This window comes from Crinia signifera, chromosome 3 (genome assembly GCF_055691185.1).
Source record: "Crinia signifera chromosome 3, ASM5569118v1, whole genome shotgun sequence".
NCBI classification, from domain to species: domain Eukaryota; kingdom Metazoa; phylum Chordata; class Amphibia; order Anura; family Myobatrachidae; genus Crinia; species Crinia signifera.
The window spans coordinates 98,248,309-98,269,676 of NC_139219.1; the positions used below are offsets into that span (position 1 = coordinate 98,248,309).

At 41.3% G+C, this 21,368-nt stretch overlaps 1 protein-coding gene across 3 annotated transcripts in view; it reads right to left on the reverse strand.

Annotated features, from left to right (window-relative positions):
* The window catches only part of SIPA1L2 (signal induced proliferation associated 1 like 2), a 348,073-nt gene that overhangs the window by 74,705 nt on the left and 252,000 nt on the right, over positions 1 to 21,368 (reverse strand). For 2 of the 3 annotated variants that reach the window (XM_083176266.1, XM_083176267.1), the window contains exons 15-16: positions 17,258 to 17,482; positions 9,744 to 9,849 (exon numbers count right to left, since the gene is read on the reverse strand). In XM_083176266.1, coding sequence (XP_083032392.1) covers positions 9,744 to 9,849; positions 17,258 to 17,482 — 331 coding nt within the window. The remainder of the gene's footprint in view (positions 1 to 9,743; positions 9,850 to 17,257; positions 17,483 to 21,368) is intronic. The other variant, XM_083176268.1, reaches the window with a different exon arrangement.

Genomic DNA, 21,368 nt, shown 5'->3' on the forward strand with positions numbered 1-21,368 from the left:
TGGCAAGGTTTGGCCGCAAGCCTCGCTGTTTTGGCAGCCGTACACTCTGTTTCCACTTCACTGTAAAAACCCAGTGAGGGGGGTCAATTGAATACTGATCTGCGAGCTGTAACAGTGGGCAGTCAGCACTTCTCTCTGTCACAGCTCGCAAAAAGGCATTGAATACTGCCCTCTCACTGGCACACACTGGCATACACTCTCACTCTCTATCTCTCTCTCTTGTTCCAGTCTTTCTCCCTCCCTGACACTCCCTCACACTATTACTCACTCACTTACCTCCCCCTCTCGCTCCTCCCCTCTCCCTCTCCCTCATTCTCCCTTTCTCTACTCATTACTTTCTCCCTAATATCCTTCCCCCTCTCTCACTTGTCTCGCTCTCTCACCCCCATTCTTTTTTTTTCATGAAACCCTCTCTCTCCCCTTGACCCCCCCCCCCAATTGCTCTCTCTATCAGGGTGATATAAGGTAGGACATGTACTTTGTTATCTTTGATGCCATGACCTGAAGAAATTGCTTATTAAAAAGCAATGAAACGTTGTCCGTAAGGATGGCCTAAGAGTGTGTTTTTTGCCAAGACGCCTGGAGTGCTGCATTTCCCCCCCCTTGCCTTCTATTCTATTATTGGAGCGGGCACCCGGCGCAGTAACACAGACACAGGGAGAGCCGGATCCCCCCTACAAAGTTCTATATATATATATATATATATATATATATATATATATATATATATATGAGTAGCAGTTGTGGGTTGGCGCCCCTTGGTGAGATCTTAAATAATTAGATCTATGAAGCCTTAAGTTGGAATTCCAAACACATAAAAGTAAAGTCCAAAATTCGTATATAAATTTATTAAAATGTCTCTGGGTCCACACTATAATGGTGGTTAGATCAGATCATAAAAAGTTCAGTGGTACAGTTCATATCGGTACAATAGACGATCCCAACGCGTTTCGTCCCAACACGGGACTTCATCAGGGGTTCGCAAAAAGTATAAGGATAAGTTCCACAGTATTTTTGCTATGGGCGTCTCCGACTGGATTTATGTATAATAGGACTTTAAGAATTCGAAAAAGTACCTTGGAGAGTTGTTATCATATAACATCTATTGTTCCACGGGAGCGTTCTCTTTCTTAATTGCGGGTTAAGTTTCCCGATAATTAGCTCAGCACACTCAGATCATACATGTGCAGGTAATTGTGAGACTTGGGATTCCGGGATTCTAGGGTGTTAACCCTGCTATACCCTCCCAGACTCCGTTCACTTTTTCGGAGAAGGTTAGATATGGGATCCTTTTTCTAATACACGCTTAATGGATGTATTCAGACTGTGCCCATTGGCCTTGTAGGGTGGACACACTTATTCAGGAACCGTCCTGGATCAAGGTATATTCGAGAATAAGGTGTGACCAATGTATAGTCGGAAACAGGGTTGTCACTGTCCTTTTGGAGATGTGTACCAGTGTGAAGGTTCAGTGGGAAATATATATATATACATGTAGGGCAGCTGTTGTAACTGTGACAGAAAACACAGGGGAAAGGAAACTTTTATCTTTAGTAATCTCTAAATGTTTAAAAACATACACAAACATGAGATCGTCTATTTGGTGGTGCACAGTACATAGGTATCTCCTGTAATAGTATACCTCAATTTCATAGAATTTACTGAGCTTCTCTTAAATTCAATGGGTTTAGTTTGTCTGGAGAATTCTTTATGGGCTTTCCTGTCAGCTAGTGTTGGTGATCATGTAAATTATCGATATTTTGCTTCTGCACATGCTACCCAAACACCAACCCCGCTGGCAGAATGCTGGACTTATAGTATTAGTTTACTTTCCACTATGACATGACCCCTACACAAACTCTAATACTACCTAGACTCTCCTTCAAAATAGCAATCAAATGAAGGCAAGTATGACTTAGGGGAGTATTCAATCCCTGCTGCTATTTCCGACGGGAGAAATAGCGGCGGGCGCCTATTCAATGTTATCTTGCCCGACAGCATTGAAGAGGCTGATCGACACAACGGGCCCGACTTTAGAAGCTGTCGAGCCTGTTTTGGCGATAATGGCCATGAATTGTTGCGATCATGGCTGAATTCTGACAAATTCATGGCCGTTTGTGCAGACACGTCCCCTTTTCACCAATCACCAGGTGGGACATTGAATTCCGCCTGGCGATATGTGGTCGAGCAAAATGAAAATGGGCCTGGGTCATGGCTGTCGGGAGAGATGGATAGTCATGACCCGTGAACCTGTAATGCTGGCTGTTCTACAATGTTAGAAGATAAATACAGCAATTGTGTAAAATAAAATAAACTTTCTCTTTTTTTTAACTTCTATTTAAAACTTTGGTACTCTTTACCTAGCACGGCGCCCACGATTTTGATCGTGGGCATCGCAGGTAAAAAAATCGCGGGCATCGCGGGCATTGAATGCACTAAAAATCGGGTGCGACGCGACCGACGCGATGCCCGCGATTTCCCATAGGGAACAATGTTAAATGTCTCAATTGACCCGATTTTCATGTTCAATGCCTCAATTGACCCAATTTTTCCATAGGAAACAATGTTAAATGGCCCACAGAGGCCAAATAGCCACCCTGAAGTGTGAAATGGCCCCCACAATTGTTAACGCCACCCCACGATCAACGTCAACCCGAAGCGTGGCGAGCGCAGCGAGCCCGCGAGGGGCGGCGGTACGCGTCCTACAACCTTTTCATACCCCCACTATCCACGTCGGCGTGGAGTTGAGAATAGAATAGTGTGGCGAGCGCAGCGAGCCACCGAGCCCGAAGCGTGGCGAGCGCAGCGAGCCCCGCGAGGGGACGTGGATACCTTCACATGTAAACGCGTCCCTTCGCGGGCTTCACAGGTATCCGCGTGCGATCGCCACGCTTCGGGCTCGGTGGCTCGCTGCGCTCGTTACACTATTCTATTCTCAACTCCACACCGACGTGGATAGTGGGGGTATGGAAAGGTCGTAGGACGCGTACCGCCGTCCCTCGCGGGCTCCCTGCGCTCGCCACGCTTCGGGTTCACATTGATCGTGGGGTGGCGTTAACAATTGTGGGGGCCATTTCACACTTCAGGGTGCCTATTTGGCCTCTGTGGGCCATTTAACATTGTTTCCTATGGAAAAATCGGGTCAATTGAGGCATTGAACAGGAAAATCGGGTCAATTGAGACATTTAACATTGTTCCCTATGGGAAATCGCGGGCATCGCGTCGGTCGCGTCGCACCCGATTTTTTTAGTGCAGTCAATGCCCGCGATGGGCGCCGTGATAAGTAAAGAGTACTAAAACTTTTTGTAAAACTGCCCCTTGAGCATAATGCCAAGTCATATATGTGCAGAAGGAGCCCTGAGTGGCTCGTAAATGTAAGTAAAAGTAAGCAAATGCTTCCGGCTGCCAGTCAATATTTACAAAGGAATTTTCTTGGGAACCTTTAAAGGAAAATACAAAAGTATAGGCAATGTCCCAGGACCGGTCACTTCCTGTGATACTGTAATCTTGGTATAGTGAAGTAAATGAGCTTCCGTTTTAATGTTTTGGAAACAGAAAGGAACCCCCCCCCCCCCCCCCAAAAAAAAAAAAAAAACTCCCTTTTCCAAGAGATGCATCCATTCATCTAATGCATGCTTTATGCTGTCTGCTCCCAGTTGCTGATAAGTATTATCTGCAAGAACAACTCACAAGGATAATTGTTTCTAGAATTATTATAATAGTGCTCTAGTACAAATAAAACAGTTGCCTCTACCTGTAAGAATGTGGCTCGAGAAAGATTGGGGCACTAACAGAATAACACAAAATGTGGAGAATGCTTTGGAAGACCATATTAGATTTATTGTGGAAAATTATGCAACTCGAAAAAAGAAGCTATGACCGGTCAATGATATTTCTTCTAAATCACTCATTAGGTTCCTGAAAGACATTGTGGAACCATTAATAACACTCCAAGGAGCAAATCTGAGGACAGCATTTAAATGTGATCTAAGTACACAATTAAAAAAAAAGGTACTTGTTTCCTAGAACGGCGCCCACGATATTGATCTTAGGCATCGCAAGCAAAAAAATCGCGTCGGTCGCATCGCATGTAGCCAAAAAATCGCATGCGATGCGACCGACGCGATTACCGCAATTTTACTTCGGGAACAATTTTTTCATACCCCCACTATCCACGTTGGCGTGGAGTTGAGAATAGAAAGTGTGGCGAGCGCAGCGAGCCACCGAGCCCGAAGAATGGCGAGCGGACGCGGATACCTTCACAGCTATACGCGTCCCCTCGCGGGCTTCACAGGTATCCGCGTCCGCTCGCCACGCTTCGGGCTCGGTGGCTCGCTGCGCTCGCCACACTTTCTATACTCTACTCCACGCCTACGTGGATAGTGGGGGTATGAAAAGGTTGGAGGACGCGTACCGCTGCGCTCGCCATGCTTCGGGTTGATGTTGATGGTGGGGTGGCGTTAACAATAGGGGGGGGGGCATTTCACACTTCAGGGTGGCTATTTGGGGTCTGTGGGCCATTTCCCTATGGGAAATTGGGTCAATTGGGCCATTTAACATTGTTCCCTATGTAAAATCGGAAATCGCGTCGGTCGCATCGCATGTGATTTTTTGGCCGCATGCGATGCGACGACGCGATTTACAATTTACCATTCATTTCTATGTAAAATCGCGGGCATCGCATCGGTCGCATCGCATGCCATTATAATGGCATGCGATGTACATGCGATGCCCGCGATGGGCGCCGTTCTAGGAAACAAGTACCAAAAAAAAACCTCACATGATTTTATAACCAAAATATGGAAGCACTAAAGAGCAAAATGGGCATTACATTGTAGATCACAATAAATACAGACATTCAACTGCAACTGCCAGCTCCAAAGAAAAATCATTTTGCAGACACCTGGATGCTTGTACCTTAAACAAAGGCTGTAAAGTGCAATCTTGCTATTACTCTGTAAACAAAGTTGCTGGGAATCCTGGATCACCTGTTTGGGCTATAGGAATTAAATGTACTTTCCCAGTCTCAGTGGCTTGGTGGGTGTTGCCTGTAAGATCTATTTAAAACAAATACCTTTAAATTAGAATGGTGACCCAAGCCATTGTATGTGGGCCATTAGGGCAGGTGACTTAAATGGATTCTCCTGCACTGCTGCAATGGAGGCCTTTGTTTAGCAGTTTCTAAGAGCCTCTTCTTAAAAGAATCCAGACCTTTAGAATTCATGGACAAAATATTAACCAACTAATTAGTAGTAATGCCTAACATACTGTAGAAGCTGTATTTCTTAGCCCATTCAGCACTGATAGAGGAGAAGGGTTAATTGGGGATGGGGAAGAAAATCAAGAATGGGAATAGCCATAAAGGAAATAGCTCTCAAAGACATCTAGTGATGGATGTTTGAGCACAATGTCTGAGGATGTTCTAATGAGGGGAAGTGATATAGCCCCCATCACTTAGTTCTCCCCATACATGCAAATAAAGCATTATGAAAGGTATCCACACTAACATAAATTGACACAGCAGCTATGTAATATGTCCACTTAGTCTACGAAACACAAGACAGCATTAAAGAACAATGAGAGGATAAGAAACATTGCCAGGCTAACAAGGTATGGAGAAGAGATCATAATTACCCAGTAACCATTAGCAGCAGGAGGCTGCGCTAGAATACAGTAAAAATAATAAGATACCAGTAACATTAAGCAGTAACACAGTAAAACATAAGATAGAGGAAAAGGCTTGGAATACTGTAAATCAAATGAAGTACATTGTCCAAGGAACAGTTTGTTAAGCTTATAAAAAAAAACCAAGAAGGGAGACGACAACGAACATGGGGTTAAATTTACTACAGCCTGTAAAAATTAAATTAATTTTTTTTTCGGTTTAACAAACGGAAGCTTTAGTAAAAATATCTCATAGAGTCCTATAAGCATGGAGGCTAATTATATTAAATATTAAAACCCACAACAGGCTGCTGGAGCCAACATGAGACCACTCTGGCTGGAGTAGGAATTCTGTGACAGGTAATGCTGTTTCAAAGGGAAAGCTTCTTCCTTAGTTCTACCCTTACTCACTAATGAGGAACAAAATAGCAGTGGAATCATTATCAAATGGTTCGTCCTTGATATGGGATATTTTCCTTTCAGGGCATGCCAATAGGAAGAAAGACATCCACTTAGACAAGGTACAGTAGCTTGGTAGAGGTGAACATTCATTTGGAGTTCCAATAGGATGGCTAAAGAATTTGGAGATCTGAACACTCTGAGAATCAACTCATTAACATGAAATAATGTATGAGTGTATTCCTTGCTGAACTTCTGCTGCATTCTGTACCTCAGAGTAATGTCACCCAAAAAAATTAAGTATCGGGTTAACCAGGGAATAAAAATTGTATATATCCATTGCATAGTCATTAATGCGCATGAAGGTAAATATTTAGTGATTCTGGATATCTTGATATTATTTAGTTGTAAACTGTCTTCAGAGTTGTCCCCTTTGTCCCACAAGGCAGGTAGTTTGGTCTACATAAACACATGACAAAAGATTTGGTCATTATGGAAGCCTCCTAACTGGTCCATTTTGTAACAACATACTTTTGCAATTCCTTCAGGCAGCCTGAAAATCAGAGCTAAAGTCTGCCTTCAGACAGCTCAATAGTCGGAAGACAGGCACACAGAATGATGTCCCAAAGCAAAACAAGAGGGCTCCATTGAAATGCAGGGTTGCTAATCATAAGTGGTGGCAATGATGACCATACAGTACCCGCTTGTAAGAAGCCCAAGCTGTAGATTATGAATACAAAAGTATTCAGGGTTGACAAGAATAGCCTATGGTTTGCACTAGAAAATAACTAAAGGTTAGGTTAGACAGCTATTAGCAGAATGTAGTCTTATTAGTAACTGGTAATAAATAAATAAATAAATAAATAAAAGCAGACAGCAGCATAAAGAGGATGAGTTGCACACAGAAAATGAAAAATCCTCTTCTTCATAGAGAAATCAGACCACTATGACAGCTTGGGAGTCAGAACTGTGCAGAGGGGAGAGAGAAGCAGACCTCACTTTGGGGTTTATTCTAGTTCATTCTTTCTGACAAAATCCTTCTTAGATGGACAAAACCATGTGCACTGCAGGGGGGCAGATGTAACATGTGCAGATAGAATTAGATTTGGGTGAGTTATTTTGTTTCTGTGCAGGGAAAATACTGACTGCTTTATTTTACACTGCAATATAGATCTCACTTTGAAGAAAAACCCCACCCAAATCTAATTCTCTCTGCATAAGTTACATCTGCCCCACCCGCAGTGCACATGGTTTTGTCCATCTAAGAAGGATTTTGTCAGAAAGAATGAACTAGAATAACCCCCTTGGTGTCCTAATGCAGGATCAGCTGGAAACAGTGCTGTACGATTATAATTAACAACACTAGCCTGTACATAGGAACAGCAGGGACTGGGACGTGCGGTTAGGTAAATGGCTCAAGAGTTCCTGGCAAGTACCAGATATGCACACAATATATGATCCATGGGGTACATGCCAGCATTATACACATTGGCAGCAGTGTGTACTGCTGGAGATTCGCTGAGTTTTGATAAGAGATGTGCAGAAAAGGTAGCCAGGTGAGGCACTGCCTCACCTGCAATAAACTTTTTACTCCAGCGTTTTGACTATAAAAATGATTAGAATAATAAAATAAGATTTTTAAAATAAATTCTTTGTATATTTTACATACTTTATCAGTTCAAAACTCCAGCAAATACGCTAGTATGGCACCTGCCTCATCCCACCGCACGCCACTGGGACTGGGAGACTAGGGATTCGAACCGGGGAACCCACCATCACTGCCAGTAGAGAGAGCAGGTACTTAACCACTGGGCTATGCAAGAGACTAGGGCCCCAATTTGTAATAAGAAATGAGCTGTCTCACTGGATTAGGCTTAAGCTGAGAATACTGATATAATATATCTCCATATGTGTTAGTCAAAATACCATGGCTCCAAATCTCGGAAGGGCAGAATTGCACATCTGCGATGAATTCTTTGGGCTCACTGGCACAGAGAGGTATCTGAAGCCAGATTCACAGAGTTGTAGGATGAATATTTTACTACCTGGGTTAAGAGCCAATTGAGGCCAACAAAGAAACAACCCTGGGCAGGTACAGGGTGTCCTGCGTCAATGGCTGCAGTCTTATATCCCAGAGTCCAGCTTGCATGACTCTAGTTCACAGAATATCACTTGGTAGATACGACGGTAAAGTAGATCTTGAGACTGCTGTAGTCTAGAGTTAGGACGTCACAGTCCCAGAAGTCCGCTTGGTGGCATGGCATGAACCCAGAAACCTGGAGTAAGTGCAAACTTTTGCACTACCAGTATATGTCAGAAAAGCATCACAAACTGGTATCTCATCTACAGCAGCCCATCATCATATTTCCAAGAAATTAGCTATGCAGCTAGCATTATAGAATTTGGACACACAACATGAATGAGCTTCCACTTAATGCAACCGTGCATCTTGACCAGTAAACAACCACATCAATAGGGAACTTATACCCAGACGAGCAGACAGTGCCAGTGAGAGGGTGTTTATTTTTGAAAAAATATGGTTACTGTTGGCTCTTACGCATTATTTTGACTCATTTACAAATGCATAGGTACTGATTCAGCTTCTGTGGAAGGTGTGGGTTCACACCTAAAGCTATTGCATTGATGCATGAATCGTCCACTGCTCCTCGGCTGGTGGTAAACACAATCAAGCCAGATAGGGGTCTTATCGGATATTAAACTGACAAAAACAGATACACACTCGCAGAACAACTCAGTGCTGCATAAATCGCCCACTGCTCCTCGGCTGGTCGTCGCCTGGTTATGTCTGGTAAGGAAGGTTCCGTTCCCTTTGAGCTCCGCAGTGCAGCTATTGCATTGCTGCACAAATCGCCCACTGCTCCTCGGCTGGTCGTCGCCTGGTTATGTCTGGTCAGTAAGTTCCGTTCCCTTGCAGCTCCGCAGTGCAGCTATTGCATTGCTGCACGAATCGCCCACTGCTCCTCGGCTGGTCGTAAACACGATCAAGCCAGATAGGGGTCTTATTGGGTATTAAACTGACAAAAACAGATACACACTCGCAGAACAAGTCAGTACTGCATGAAACTGATGCTTTTTGGGCCTAGTTTTTAAAACTGCCATCCTGTCTGCCACTGCAGTGCAACTCCTAGATGAGCCACGTGTTTGTGCCGCACACTTGTGTGGCTTAGCATAGTTATCCAGCTACCTGGGTGAAACCTTTTGGCCTAAAAACAATATTGTGAGGTGTGAGGTGTTCAGAATAGACTGAAAATGAGTGTAAATTAATGTTATTGAGGTTAATCATAGTGTGGGAGCAAAATAAAACAAAACCCAAAACATTGAGGGTGTGTTTTGGCAAAACCCATTAGAACCCAAAACCTGAAGGTAATGTGTTCTGAAGATTGCATGTGGCAGTGGGCGTCTCAATATAAATCCGGACGGCTAAAGTATTTGCATGGGATTGCAGCTGCAAAGGCATTTGTGACCTTCTAGAAGTCATGCCCACTTTGTGATGTATACTGGCATGAGTGATAACTGAAAAATTATTATGCAATACAATAACAATAAATATTTGATTTATACACACATATTGTTTTCATGCTGTTCATTATGCTACCTCACTTGAATGCAGGCTGTGCTAAATATTCATATATTACAAACAAAATGTAAGTATTACCAACCTTTCCTCTTCCCTCTTCAACATCCTTTGACAGGTTACGTTGTCTCTCACTTTCTGCTTCAATTGTTGTATTCTGCAGCGGATCTGACAAAGGCAATGCTTCTTCACTGTATTCAAGTAATAAATATCAGATTTTTACATAACATTGTAACATACTGCATATAAAATTTCAATGCAATTTTGTGTACACAGAACAAGTTTCAATACATTTAGAACATGTCACTGCTTGTTAATTTTGTGTTTAGCTAAAGTGAAAAACATGCACCTATTTGACATGACTATACCATTCAGTCAAGATCCTTGAAGAGGAATTTCATTAATCGTTAATTTAATGGAAGCCTCTATTTCATGCCCATTAAATTAAAATTAACATACAGAATCTGAGAAAATCTTTGTGCCTGAAAACAGTTTTTTGGGGGGATTTTTTTTGTTGGATCTGATCAGAACTAAAAAGAAATTCATGTCAAGTGCAGCCTGTGGGATAAATTATGGGACTAACTGAATAACCCCACATAGCAATTATCTTGTGGTAAATTACTGTGGCTAATTAGTGGAATACCTTAGACATGATGTGTTACATAGTTACAGAGTTACATAGTAGATAAGGCTGAATAAAGTTTGTGGGGGAATTTGAAAAAAGTGTGGCACTCCTGGGATTCTGCTGCCTTTATTTCAATACCCTTGGATCAATCCTTATTATAAGTTTGAAAAAAAAGAGGGGGTGGGGTGCCATCTTTTCAAAACCCCACCCCCTCTTTTTTTTCAAGGCTGAATAAAGACTTTCGGCCATCAAGTTTAACCTAGGTTATAATAGCCTTTCCCTTGTTATATAGTATATTCTGATATTTTTAAAGACATATTATGATTCTTATTTGTACCCTTGGATGTTTTTAACCAATAAATGTTTGTCCAACCTTATTTTAAACGTATTTATTGTGTCAGCCTACACCACTTCTCCAGGAAGAGAGTTCCATAGTTTGACTGTCCTGACCGTAAATAAATTTTTCCTTCTAAGGGAACGAAATCTTCTTGCTTCTAATATAAACTCGTGCCCCTGTGTCCTAGACTCCGTCCCTGCAGTAAAAAGGGTGCTTGACAGTTCCTTATATTGGCATTCGATATATTTGTACATGTTGAGGATGTCCCCACTTTAACATCTCGTCTCTAGTGTAAACAGTCCCAATTTGCTCAGTCTGTCCTCGTAGCTTAAATGCTCCATTCCCTTAATTAGCTTTGTTGCTCTTCTTTGGTTTTTTTTCCAGTTCTATGATGTCCTTTTTATAGTGCGGGGCCCAGAACTGTACTCTACATTCAAGGTGCAGTCTAACCAATGCTTTGTACATTGGCATAATTACTTTTGAGTCCCTAGTTTCCATGCCCCTTTTAATACATGCTAGAATTCTGTTGGCCTTTTTTGTTGCTATGTGATATTGAGTACTACACCCCAGTTTGTTATCTATTTGGACTCCTAGATCCTTTTCAAGTACTGAATTATCCAATGCCTCCCCACTTAGGTTATAACTAGCACACTGGTTATGTCTCCCAAGGTGCATAACCTTGCATTTATCCACATTGAACCTCATCATCCACTTTTTTGCCCACTCATCTAGTTTGTTAAGATCATTCTGAAGCGCGGAGACATCCTCAGTTGATTTTATAACTCTACTCAGTTTTGTGTCATCAGCAAAGATGGATACATTGCGGAGTAATCCCAGCCCAATATCGTTAATAAATATGTTAAATAAAATGGGCCCTAGTACTGAACCCTGTGGAACTCCACTTAGTACTGGTAGCATATTTGAGACGGCACTGTTCACAACTACTCTTTGTTCTCTACACAGCCAGTTCCCTACCCATCTACAGATTCTTACCAGTCCTCCATTTTATTTATCAACCTCTTGTGTGGCACTGTATCCAAAGCTTTAACAAAATCTAGGAAGACCACATCTACAGCATTTCCATTATCAAGGTTTTTTACAATTACCTCTCCCACAACTCTCTCTGAGCCGAGTTCAGTGTTTCCCTTACTCGAGATATTACACTGCAATAAGTAATAGACTCTATTGCCAATTTGAAATCAGGTCCGGTCTTTCTGCGGACTACTACAAGTTGCTGGCCTCACGAGTAGCTCCTTGTTTAGCTCTTTAATACCATCCTCCGCACTGGCTCCATTCCCCCTTATTTCAATTTGGCAAATATCTGAGTCCTTTCTAAACCGATTAGGGATCTATCTGATCCTGCCCAATATCATACAATCTCACTCCTCAACCTGGACTATAAAATGCTGACAAAGATCTTGGCAGAGACACTTGAAGCAGTCGTCCCACACCTGGTTCACCAGGACAAAACAGGCTTTGATATGGGGAGGAACCCAGTTACAAACATTAGGCATGTCCTATCTGTGGCCTGTGACTCCCAGTAGATTGTGTTGAATACACCAAGAGCTATCCTTTCTCTTGATGCAGAAAAGACCTTCGACATGGTGCACTGGGACCACTTATATAATATCTTACACCATTTCAGATTCCAGACTATGTTCCTTATACTTGGCTGGAGACTCTTTATACAGCATCCTCATCTAGGATTATATGTAATGGCATTATGTCAGACCCCTTCCCGGTTTACGAGGCACACACAAGGGTTGCCCCATGTTCCCACTTCTATTCACCTTTGATCTAGAACCATTAGCAATAGCCCTCAGATTGTCTCTTCTGTAATAAGAAGTTTTCTTTAGAGACATAGATATGAGGTACTCCTTTTTTGCTGATGACATGCTGTTATTCTTGCCCAATCCCTCCCACTCTATCCCAGCGACCCTTCGTATCATCCTCAAACAGTTTGGTAGTTTCTCAGGGTACAAAATAAAGAAATCTGAGCTCCTTGTCTTACGTGGGCCCACCCCTGATTTTTATTCTATCTCACATTAAATACTTAGGCATCCAAATCCCCAATAACATAGATACAAACTTAACTTTTCGCCAGCCGTATAAAGCTATAAAACACAACACTGACACGTGGCATGACTTGCCCTTGTCCCTTTTGGGTAGATTTGAGCTTGTTCAATCTATTATTTTCCCCAAACTCACATATATTATGCAGCTATTACCAATTAAACGTTCTTCCTCCGATATTCTTAGGACCACTCGATTATGTAGTAAATTAATTTAAAGTCTAGGAAACATAACTTATGGTACTGTGGCCCTGTCAAAAAATATTGGCATAAAATCGTAAATGATATAAATGATACCTATGATTTAAGTGTTACACTCCAACCCTTCCCATTGTTATTTGCCAATTTCGATGCATGGAACATACTGTACATGTTTTCAAACAACATATGATCCCCTTCCTCCCAAATTTGGTCACTACTACCAAGAAACTTATATTAAAACTGTGGCTATCTAAGGTTTACACTACACTGTCTCATCTGATACCAATGTTAACGAAATGTATGATTTTTGACAAGTGTGATGCATCGATATACTCTCACCGTACCTTCAGCTTTACCAAACCCTGGGTTGTATTTATGTGCCTTTGGTGAAGAGCATCCGACACCCACCACCCTCCCTCCCCCACCTTTACTCCTCCCGTTGCGTCCCCCCACTCTCCCTGTGTATCTTAGGTTTAGCACTTTTTACACTCATGTTTTACGGTGAAACTACATATTGATTGAGTGTATACTGTTATTTATACATATGAAACTCTACCTTCGATACAAGTTCTTATACATTTATGTCGTGTCTTTATAATGGATATTGATATGCTCATTGATGTTCATTTTTCAAGCACCCTAATTTATACCAACTGTATTGCCTTATCAGTGTGTTGTCTAAGGTAATCGTGATGACCCAATGTGTCTTTTCTCCTGACTTGTATACTTAAAAACTTAATAAATATAAGTGAAAAAAATAGCAACGTGCAACTACACTGATGATGATGATCCAATCGGTTGCACACGGTGAAAACACACTTATTTATGCAGAATCTCTTACACTGACCTTGTTTACAAAGTGACTGTAAAGTGCAGTGCACATTTGTCTTAAATAAATAATCCATGCTTCATACTAGGGAAGTATCTAAAGGGTTCCAAAGCACAAATATTTTTAAGTGCTGCCATTAAAGAAAAGTAAATGTTCTATTTGTATCAGCTGAACTTCACATTTTATATGCTCTGAGACACTTGGGTATTTATTATCTGCACTATCTGGCCATTAACTGTCATGTGTTTCCATTGTATACTGCGATTTTTCACACTTTCAGCACTGACACAAAAATCACAGTTCCAGTTGCACTCCTGCCACATCAGACCCAGGTACGTCAATGGGAGGGAACTGAAGCCAAGTAGAGGAAGTTTGCAATCAATGCTGAATAAAAAAAAAAATCCAAATACATTTTACTAGTTTGTGTCCAACTCGGAATAAGGTTCTATTGATCTAAGACACTGGAATACTGACCTGAATATTACACTAGGAATAACAGAATTGTTTAAGCCTGACAAATCATGCGTCAAGTTCCAATCCTCTGAGGACGATTGCCGATTAGGAAGAACATAGTTTTATGACATAAACTCATCTGGCAGAATGTGATTGCCAACCAATCAGGGGGTAATTCAATTGCCCAGCTAAATCACTTTCACCATCATGCCTGCAACACTCCCATAATACACCCATAAGATGGACCATCTCTGTGCATGCACTAGGGGCCCAATTCAGACATGTGAGCAGGTAAAGGCTGCCTCATGCCGCACTGCCCAAGTGAAATCCTGACCATATGCACGGCATGTGAATGCGTTCGCAGCTATGCACACAGCTGGGTTACCGCCCCCAAATGGCCACAGGGTGTGAATCACCCAGTGCCAGTTTAAGGTCCACATGGGCCTGGAGCTGAAATTTCTGAAGGGCCTATTATGAGTTGCCGCAGGGGGTGTGTTCAGCATAGTGGGCATGGCAACAATTTTGGGGGCTTGGTTTGCACAGGTGGTGTGGTCTGTGATGTGGTAAGCACTTTCTCTCCCTCTTTGATTATATATATATATACTTGTTACTCCGGCAAGCGGGGGGGGGGGGGGGGGGGGGGCGGCACTCGGCGGTCTTCAACACCAATAAATTACAGCAAGATGCAAACGATCAACATTTCGGTTTAATTAACCTTTGTCAAGATCAGCAAACAGTCTAACAAACATACCTTATATCCCCCTCCATGTGTCAGCCGCCCGCCTCCATCTTCCGGGTTCATCAGCGTCACCTGACGGCGACGTGCGTTCCCGGCCAGCACAGTATGGGTTTCTCTAGCAACATTAAGTCAATGTTTCAGGCAAGGCATTTTTATTTACATGGACACCCTGCAAAGGTTTACAGAGTGTCATCCTAGCCGTTATCCAGCTAGAGTTGTAGATCATGCATATCTACATGACTACACCACTGTGCCATATATAGTATATTCGTTTCTCACTGCCGCCATAAGTGAAATAAGAGTTATGTTCCATGATGATTTTATGCTTGTTCTTTTTCTACATTATTTTTGATGTATATGCACGCTATTTTGTTTTGTAGCATTGGCTGCCCAGCAACGCGTCTCCTGAAGCCGGAAGTACTGTGTTCGGCTAGACACAGTGTCGGAAGTGTCATCAAACTGCGCCGGGAACGCACGTCGCCGTCAGGTGATGCTGATGAACCCTGAAGATGGAGGCGGGCGGCTGACACATGGAGGGGGATATAAGGTATGTTTGTTAGACTGTTTGCTGATCTTGACAAAGGTTAATTAAACCGAAACGTTGATCGTTTGCATCTCACTGACAGAGGCACATTCCCACCTCACTGACAGCAGCACATCCCTCGCATACTTCCAGGTAGCCCCCATGTACATAAGATCACATTCAGCTGCTTAACCCAAGTGGAGAACATACAAGCTCCACACAGACAGGGCCATGGTGGGAATCGAGACCATGGCCTCAGTACCGTGAGGTAGTAATGCTAACCATTACACCAGGGTTGGCCAGACTTTGGAGTCGTGATCTATATAGCAGCATACTTGCATGCCCAGTACAGAAGAGGGTGTTGTGTAACAAAAAGGCAAGTGGTATAACAAAAAGAGGGCTTGGCCTCTCGATATTCCTGGTGTGGCAACTGTCTCAAAGGAATTACACATTGGCTTCCACAGAAAAAACATCCACATTGGCCTCTGGTCAGAAAGGGTCTGCACATGCACAAGTTCGGCCCCTTCCAATCAAACTTGAGTTAGGCACCTAGTACAACATGCTAAGGTCCACGGACTGTTGCTCCGTATATGTCAGCTCTGGCAGGACTTGTGGATATGTTAATAGGAAATGGATGTGTACTAAGTGATGGCAGCCTCAGCTTATAACATAAGGTTGGATGGTTTATATTATACACAGTTGCATTTACAAATATTAGGTACAGTAAGTACTTTTTTATATTAAAAATTAGTCAACACACATTTGGATTTGTGATAATATTTTAAAATCATGTAAATAAAAGTTAAAGTTTAATATGTACATAATACAAAAAAAGTGCCCCTAAAAAAGAGTCTAATTTTTGTTTTCTTGTGTGAAACAGAGCTCCACCAGTCACCAGTTCCCAGACAGCAGGGAACATGCAGGAGACCTACAGCAGTCCCGGGGGTGTTGGGGAACCTCTATAGCAACTGCTATTGAAGGACAGCGTTGAGTGGCTTGTTTCCCCATCTGCAGCACACCCGAGCCCCCCTTCCCTGCTCAGGCTTTACTCTCTTCCCTCATTGCTCTAGACTTCTCCCATTCTCTGCACCCCCTCCCCACACAGGTTTCTCTCTCTTCCTCTCAGCTCCAAACTCCCCCACCCACATCCACAACACAAGTGATTTTTTCGAGGTGCTGAGGTACATATGGTACAGTACATATAAGGACTCACTTTTGTTTGGATCAAAAAGGTTGGAAGTAAACTAGCATTACTAGCATTTGAGCACCAAAAAAACGAAGTCCCAGGGTTACTTCCTACATGCTCCCTTTGTATACATTAATGGCCAACACTGATGCCATTACCTGTACCTGTACCTGGGCTATATGTTCAGCACTATAACAGTACAGGAGGTTTCCAATCAAACTCCAGCTAATATTCTGAAACTGCCTGCCACTGCTTCTTGCCACATTAATTTAAATTGCCCAGATAGCTGAAGGATCACCCCTCACTAAGCTCAGGTACTCAACAATACATGTAATCACTTTCATGACTGTGTGTGTGCCACTAGCAGGTACTATACTTGCAGCACTGAAGGTGACAGGAGACAGCTTAGAGCAGGACATAACCCCAATGAGACATGGCAGATCTCCTTGTAGTGTCACCATAACCCCTTTTCTTGTGCACATTATGTTCCTAATTCCAAATAATAAATGGGAAGGTATGCTATGTTAATTGATTGAAAGGTATAAAGAAAGTCCAGATGTTAGTAAATATACTACTGATACTTATCCATAAAATTGCCAAAGTAAGAGGAATATACTGTGCACTTATTTCTTACCTTTGACATTCTGTACGATCACATACTTCTGGAGGAGGACTATCTTCAGCCTCTTTCCATCCAGTTACATATTTATTCACAGCCACTTGCCTGTGGAAGGACCTTGAAACAGTGACAGATTTCTGCTGGGAGTTGGAATGAGGGACAATGTACTCTGAGGAAGTATCCAAAGTGCCATTGCTTTTGGGACACTGGGATGAAGGGCTTCCTGAATGACGTGACCCGCTGCAAAAGCAAAAACAAATGTAGGATATAGACCATCCAACCCGAAATCTAACTCTAATGTTGACATTCTGACAATGGCAACATTTCACCTTTTGACATGAATGTCGACCAGTTCTTAGTAACTGTTGACATTGTGAATGTTGAGAATGTTGACAATTTGAATACATCCCCAGATTTAAACTTGCACGTCTTTGCAAATCAACCAGTGTATGTGTAATAAACACTGTACTAGTCAGGTACTAAGTTTCATATAGTAGAGTTTTAAAATTAGCTTTCTTTATAGACTTACAGAACATTTCAAGAAACTGTAAGATAATATCTAAATGGAGGTCAGCTTCTGAAGAAAGTTGTGTGTATTTATTTTTATGAAGAACATAATTTATGCAATTCACCTTAAATGATTTTAGCATTGAAGGTAAACAAAGTTGAATGTTTTTAATAGCAGGCTATTAAACTTGAATGTTATCGGTCCTAATCACTCTTTTCTATAAACAAATTGCGTAATTCAAATTCTTGTTTCACAGCTCAAATCTTTTAGCGTTTCCAGCTTCTGCTTTAGATCTAACATTCGGAATCTGCTAATTGTGTAGATATAGATGTAATTTTACATAGTGTATCTATTCCTTCTTTGAGTAATAACCTCAATAACATTAATTTCCATCGCACAAATAACAGTCACTCTTGAGCGCCAAACAAATAGTCCTGCAGCTGCTTATCCCCAAATAGTACAACTGTATACTATATAAAGCATTTAAAAGAGAGATGAAAAAATCCAAAAAGATCAAATGACCAAAAGGATTTCTCCTTGGGGTTCTCAACACAGCGCTAGACCTTTGGAATCAATGTGAACTGGATGATCCTTATGAAATAGTGCAATCCAAACCTTTTCTCAAGATTTATAAAAAAAAAGCATTTATTTTGAATAAAACACATCAAAAAAGGCACTCTCATATATAAAAACACAAAAATAATCCCAGAAAAAGACTTCTTTGCATCACACAGTCATTGCATCATAGGGAATACACAAGGGGTTCCTGATGTAGCAAGCCAGATCTGAAAAGAATGCAATAACAAACCAAGCAACTCAGCCACAGGGACTTCAGCTGTTGTTGCTGAAGTGCTTAGTTTGTTTGGGCTCCCACAAACCAATTTTTTTCCAAAAATGTTTTTATTGAAGTCAAGAGAGGTAAATTATTACAATACAAATGCCATAAACATGTAATAAGATTACAATTCAATTATAGCAACATTTGTGGCAAAAGATGCAGCAATGAGTCCCAGAAAACAGAATTAACGTGAGACTTAGTAAAAGATGAATAGATGATATTAAAAGTCCATCTGTCATACTCTATCAATCTCATTAGGCATATACACCCAAATTGGGGCAATAAGACATTTTCACATTTTTGCATCCAGTATAAAATGAAAAATGTAAATAATGACTTAAATAATTTTAAATAAAGGAAAAAAAAAAGAATAGAAAGAAGGATAGGGAAGGAGAAGACAAAAAAAGGTGTGGAAATAGGGGAAGAAAGAGGAGTAATTTAAACCTAGGACCACCACCAACACTATTTTCAAATGTAAGCAATTGAGGATCCTGTTATACCTATCGTGTTCATACCATTGTTTTGATTTAAAACAATGTTGTGCATGTCTTTTGATAGAAATAAAAAAAGTATCAATAAAGCTTTCACAATTTGCAAAAAAAAAAATGTTATCTCTTTCTTGCCTTAGAGATGGAATACTCTACCAAACCATTTTTAAAAATATAAAATAATTTAGCTTTGAAAAAGGTGAAATAAAGGGGGTGGATGGGGTAGGACAAATCCATTGTTCCAATACAGATTTGTTGGGGGGGGGGGGGGGGGGGGTAGGACAAATCCATTGTTGAAGAACATATTTTCTGCACTCTAGAGTACAAATAACAGGTACAGATAGCTGTGGAATAATTCTGGTGTCTTGGAGTTTCTGGGGTCCCCTTAAATAAATTTGGGGATCAGGTGATTGGCTGCTGCAGGTAGCTGATCAAAAAATTAATCATTTAATTCTGATCAGATGACCTCAGCAACATGGCAATGCCTATCTCTGGGAGTTGGCTGCAGAGATACAGATACAGATGTCATGTGCCAGGAGACCGGCACATGACATCAACCTCTGTCCACCTGACACCGCCAGCCAGATAATGCTGGCTAGATAAGAGATCCGGCGCACCCGAATTGGTAAGTATTGGTACCTCAGCTGTGCTCCCTGTAGTATCGTGCCAGGAAGAAATTGTATAAATAGAAAGAATTCTCAACTTAAAATCCAATCTTTGGTATACCGAAAGATTGCAACATGATTACAAAAGAGGGACTGGGAAAATTAATTCCTGCTCTTCCTTTGTACACTTCAGAATTTTTAAACCCCATTTAATTTTTAAAGTCAAAATAAGTTTGTGGAAATCAGCATCTATTTAACATAATTTAAAGTGAGAAGCACCAGGAAGACTTGCAAAGTATGTAACAATTTAGGAAATATCATCTTTTTTAGGACGTACTATCCCTAATCACTAATGAGGAAGATGATGATGATAGTGGAGATTGCATGGGCTGGTCCAAACTGCTGGTAGCTGATACTGGCCTGCTTGTTATTATTTTTACAAATGGTTATACGTTTGTAAAATAAAATTCATATACTCACCGCCACTGACATAACATGGAGTAGGTGCCTAGATAAATAACATCCCAACTTTTGCCTCACAAATGGAGAAGATGCCTTCACAAATGTTGTCAGGATTTGAGTAAAACTAATCCCACATCCAAGAGGTGGCTGTTTGGGTCTTATGACCAGGTATTGCAATGGCTTTCCTTTTATACCCGGCAAGAAATACTACCAATAGTGCCTGACTTACACAAACAGTATCCTCATCATCCCCTTTAGCATCAGACTAGGCAAATATCAGGCAAATATCTCCCTCATCCTGTTACACTAGCATTTATATTATGTCATCATCACAATCTTTATTTGTACTACTCATTCCCACATTTGCAGAAATGAAGGAAGGAGGCTTCTCTAAGAGTACACTGTAAAAATACTGTATGTCAGACTCGCATATAGCTAATGTGAACACCCCTAAACTCTATTTGAGGATTTGTGAACAGACAGTTTGTTCTTCAGCTTTAGTGTTCTTTATTTTGACCACTAATTTGTCAGCCTTTTATGTGACATTTCTACCCCTTTTGTAACATTGAGAAAGATTTTGATATAAGGTATCCTTTCCTAAACTTTCTGCCCCTTTAGACCACCTTTAGTAGATGTTGTAGTTCTATTATAGCTGGCATAAGCAAGAGCACTAGTACTTGGTTTCTGCCCCTACTCTTCTATCAATTGTTTGTGATGCATAATGCTTATATTTGTTAACGCAGGAGGCCACAACACCTACTGCACTTTATTGAATGCAAAAGCTGTACAAAAAAGAATCATTTTTTTCACAAAGGACAAAAACATCAGTGTACACTGTGCACCAAGGGTTATTGCTATCCCTGTATTAGGAGGACCTAGCCGCGACAAAAAACATCAACACTGCAGTGCACCAAAGTGCTGCAGTTAAGTCAAATCATCAGTGTGGCGCACAGCCAAAATACAAATAATACAGTATATAGATGTTTCTCCTGCACTATAAAAAGAAAATTTTTTGGTAACTGTACATCCGTCTAGCTCGGCCAGTATATTAACTTAACTAGGGACATGTGGGTGCCCGTCAAATAGTCGCTACTCGCTTTAATCTTATAAAGTTTCCTCCACTCTGGGAGTCTTGTGCCTAAATCACCATGGGAGGGACTTATATTAAATCCAAAACACATTGGGTGAAATTTCCTAAACTAAAATCGTAAAAAAAAATATTGCA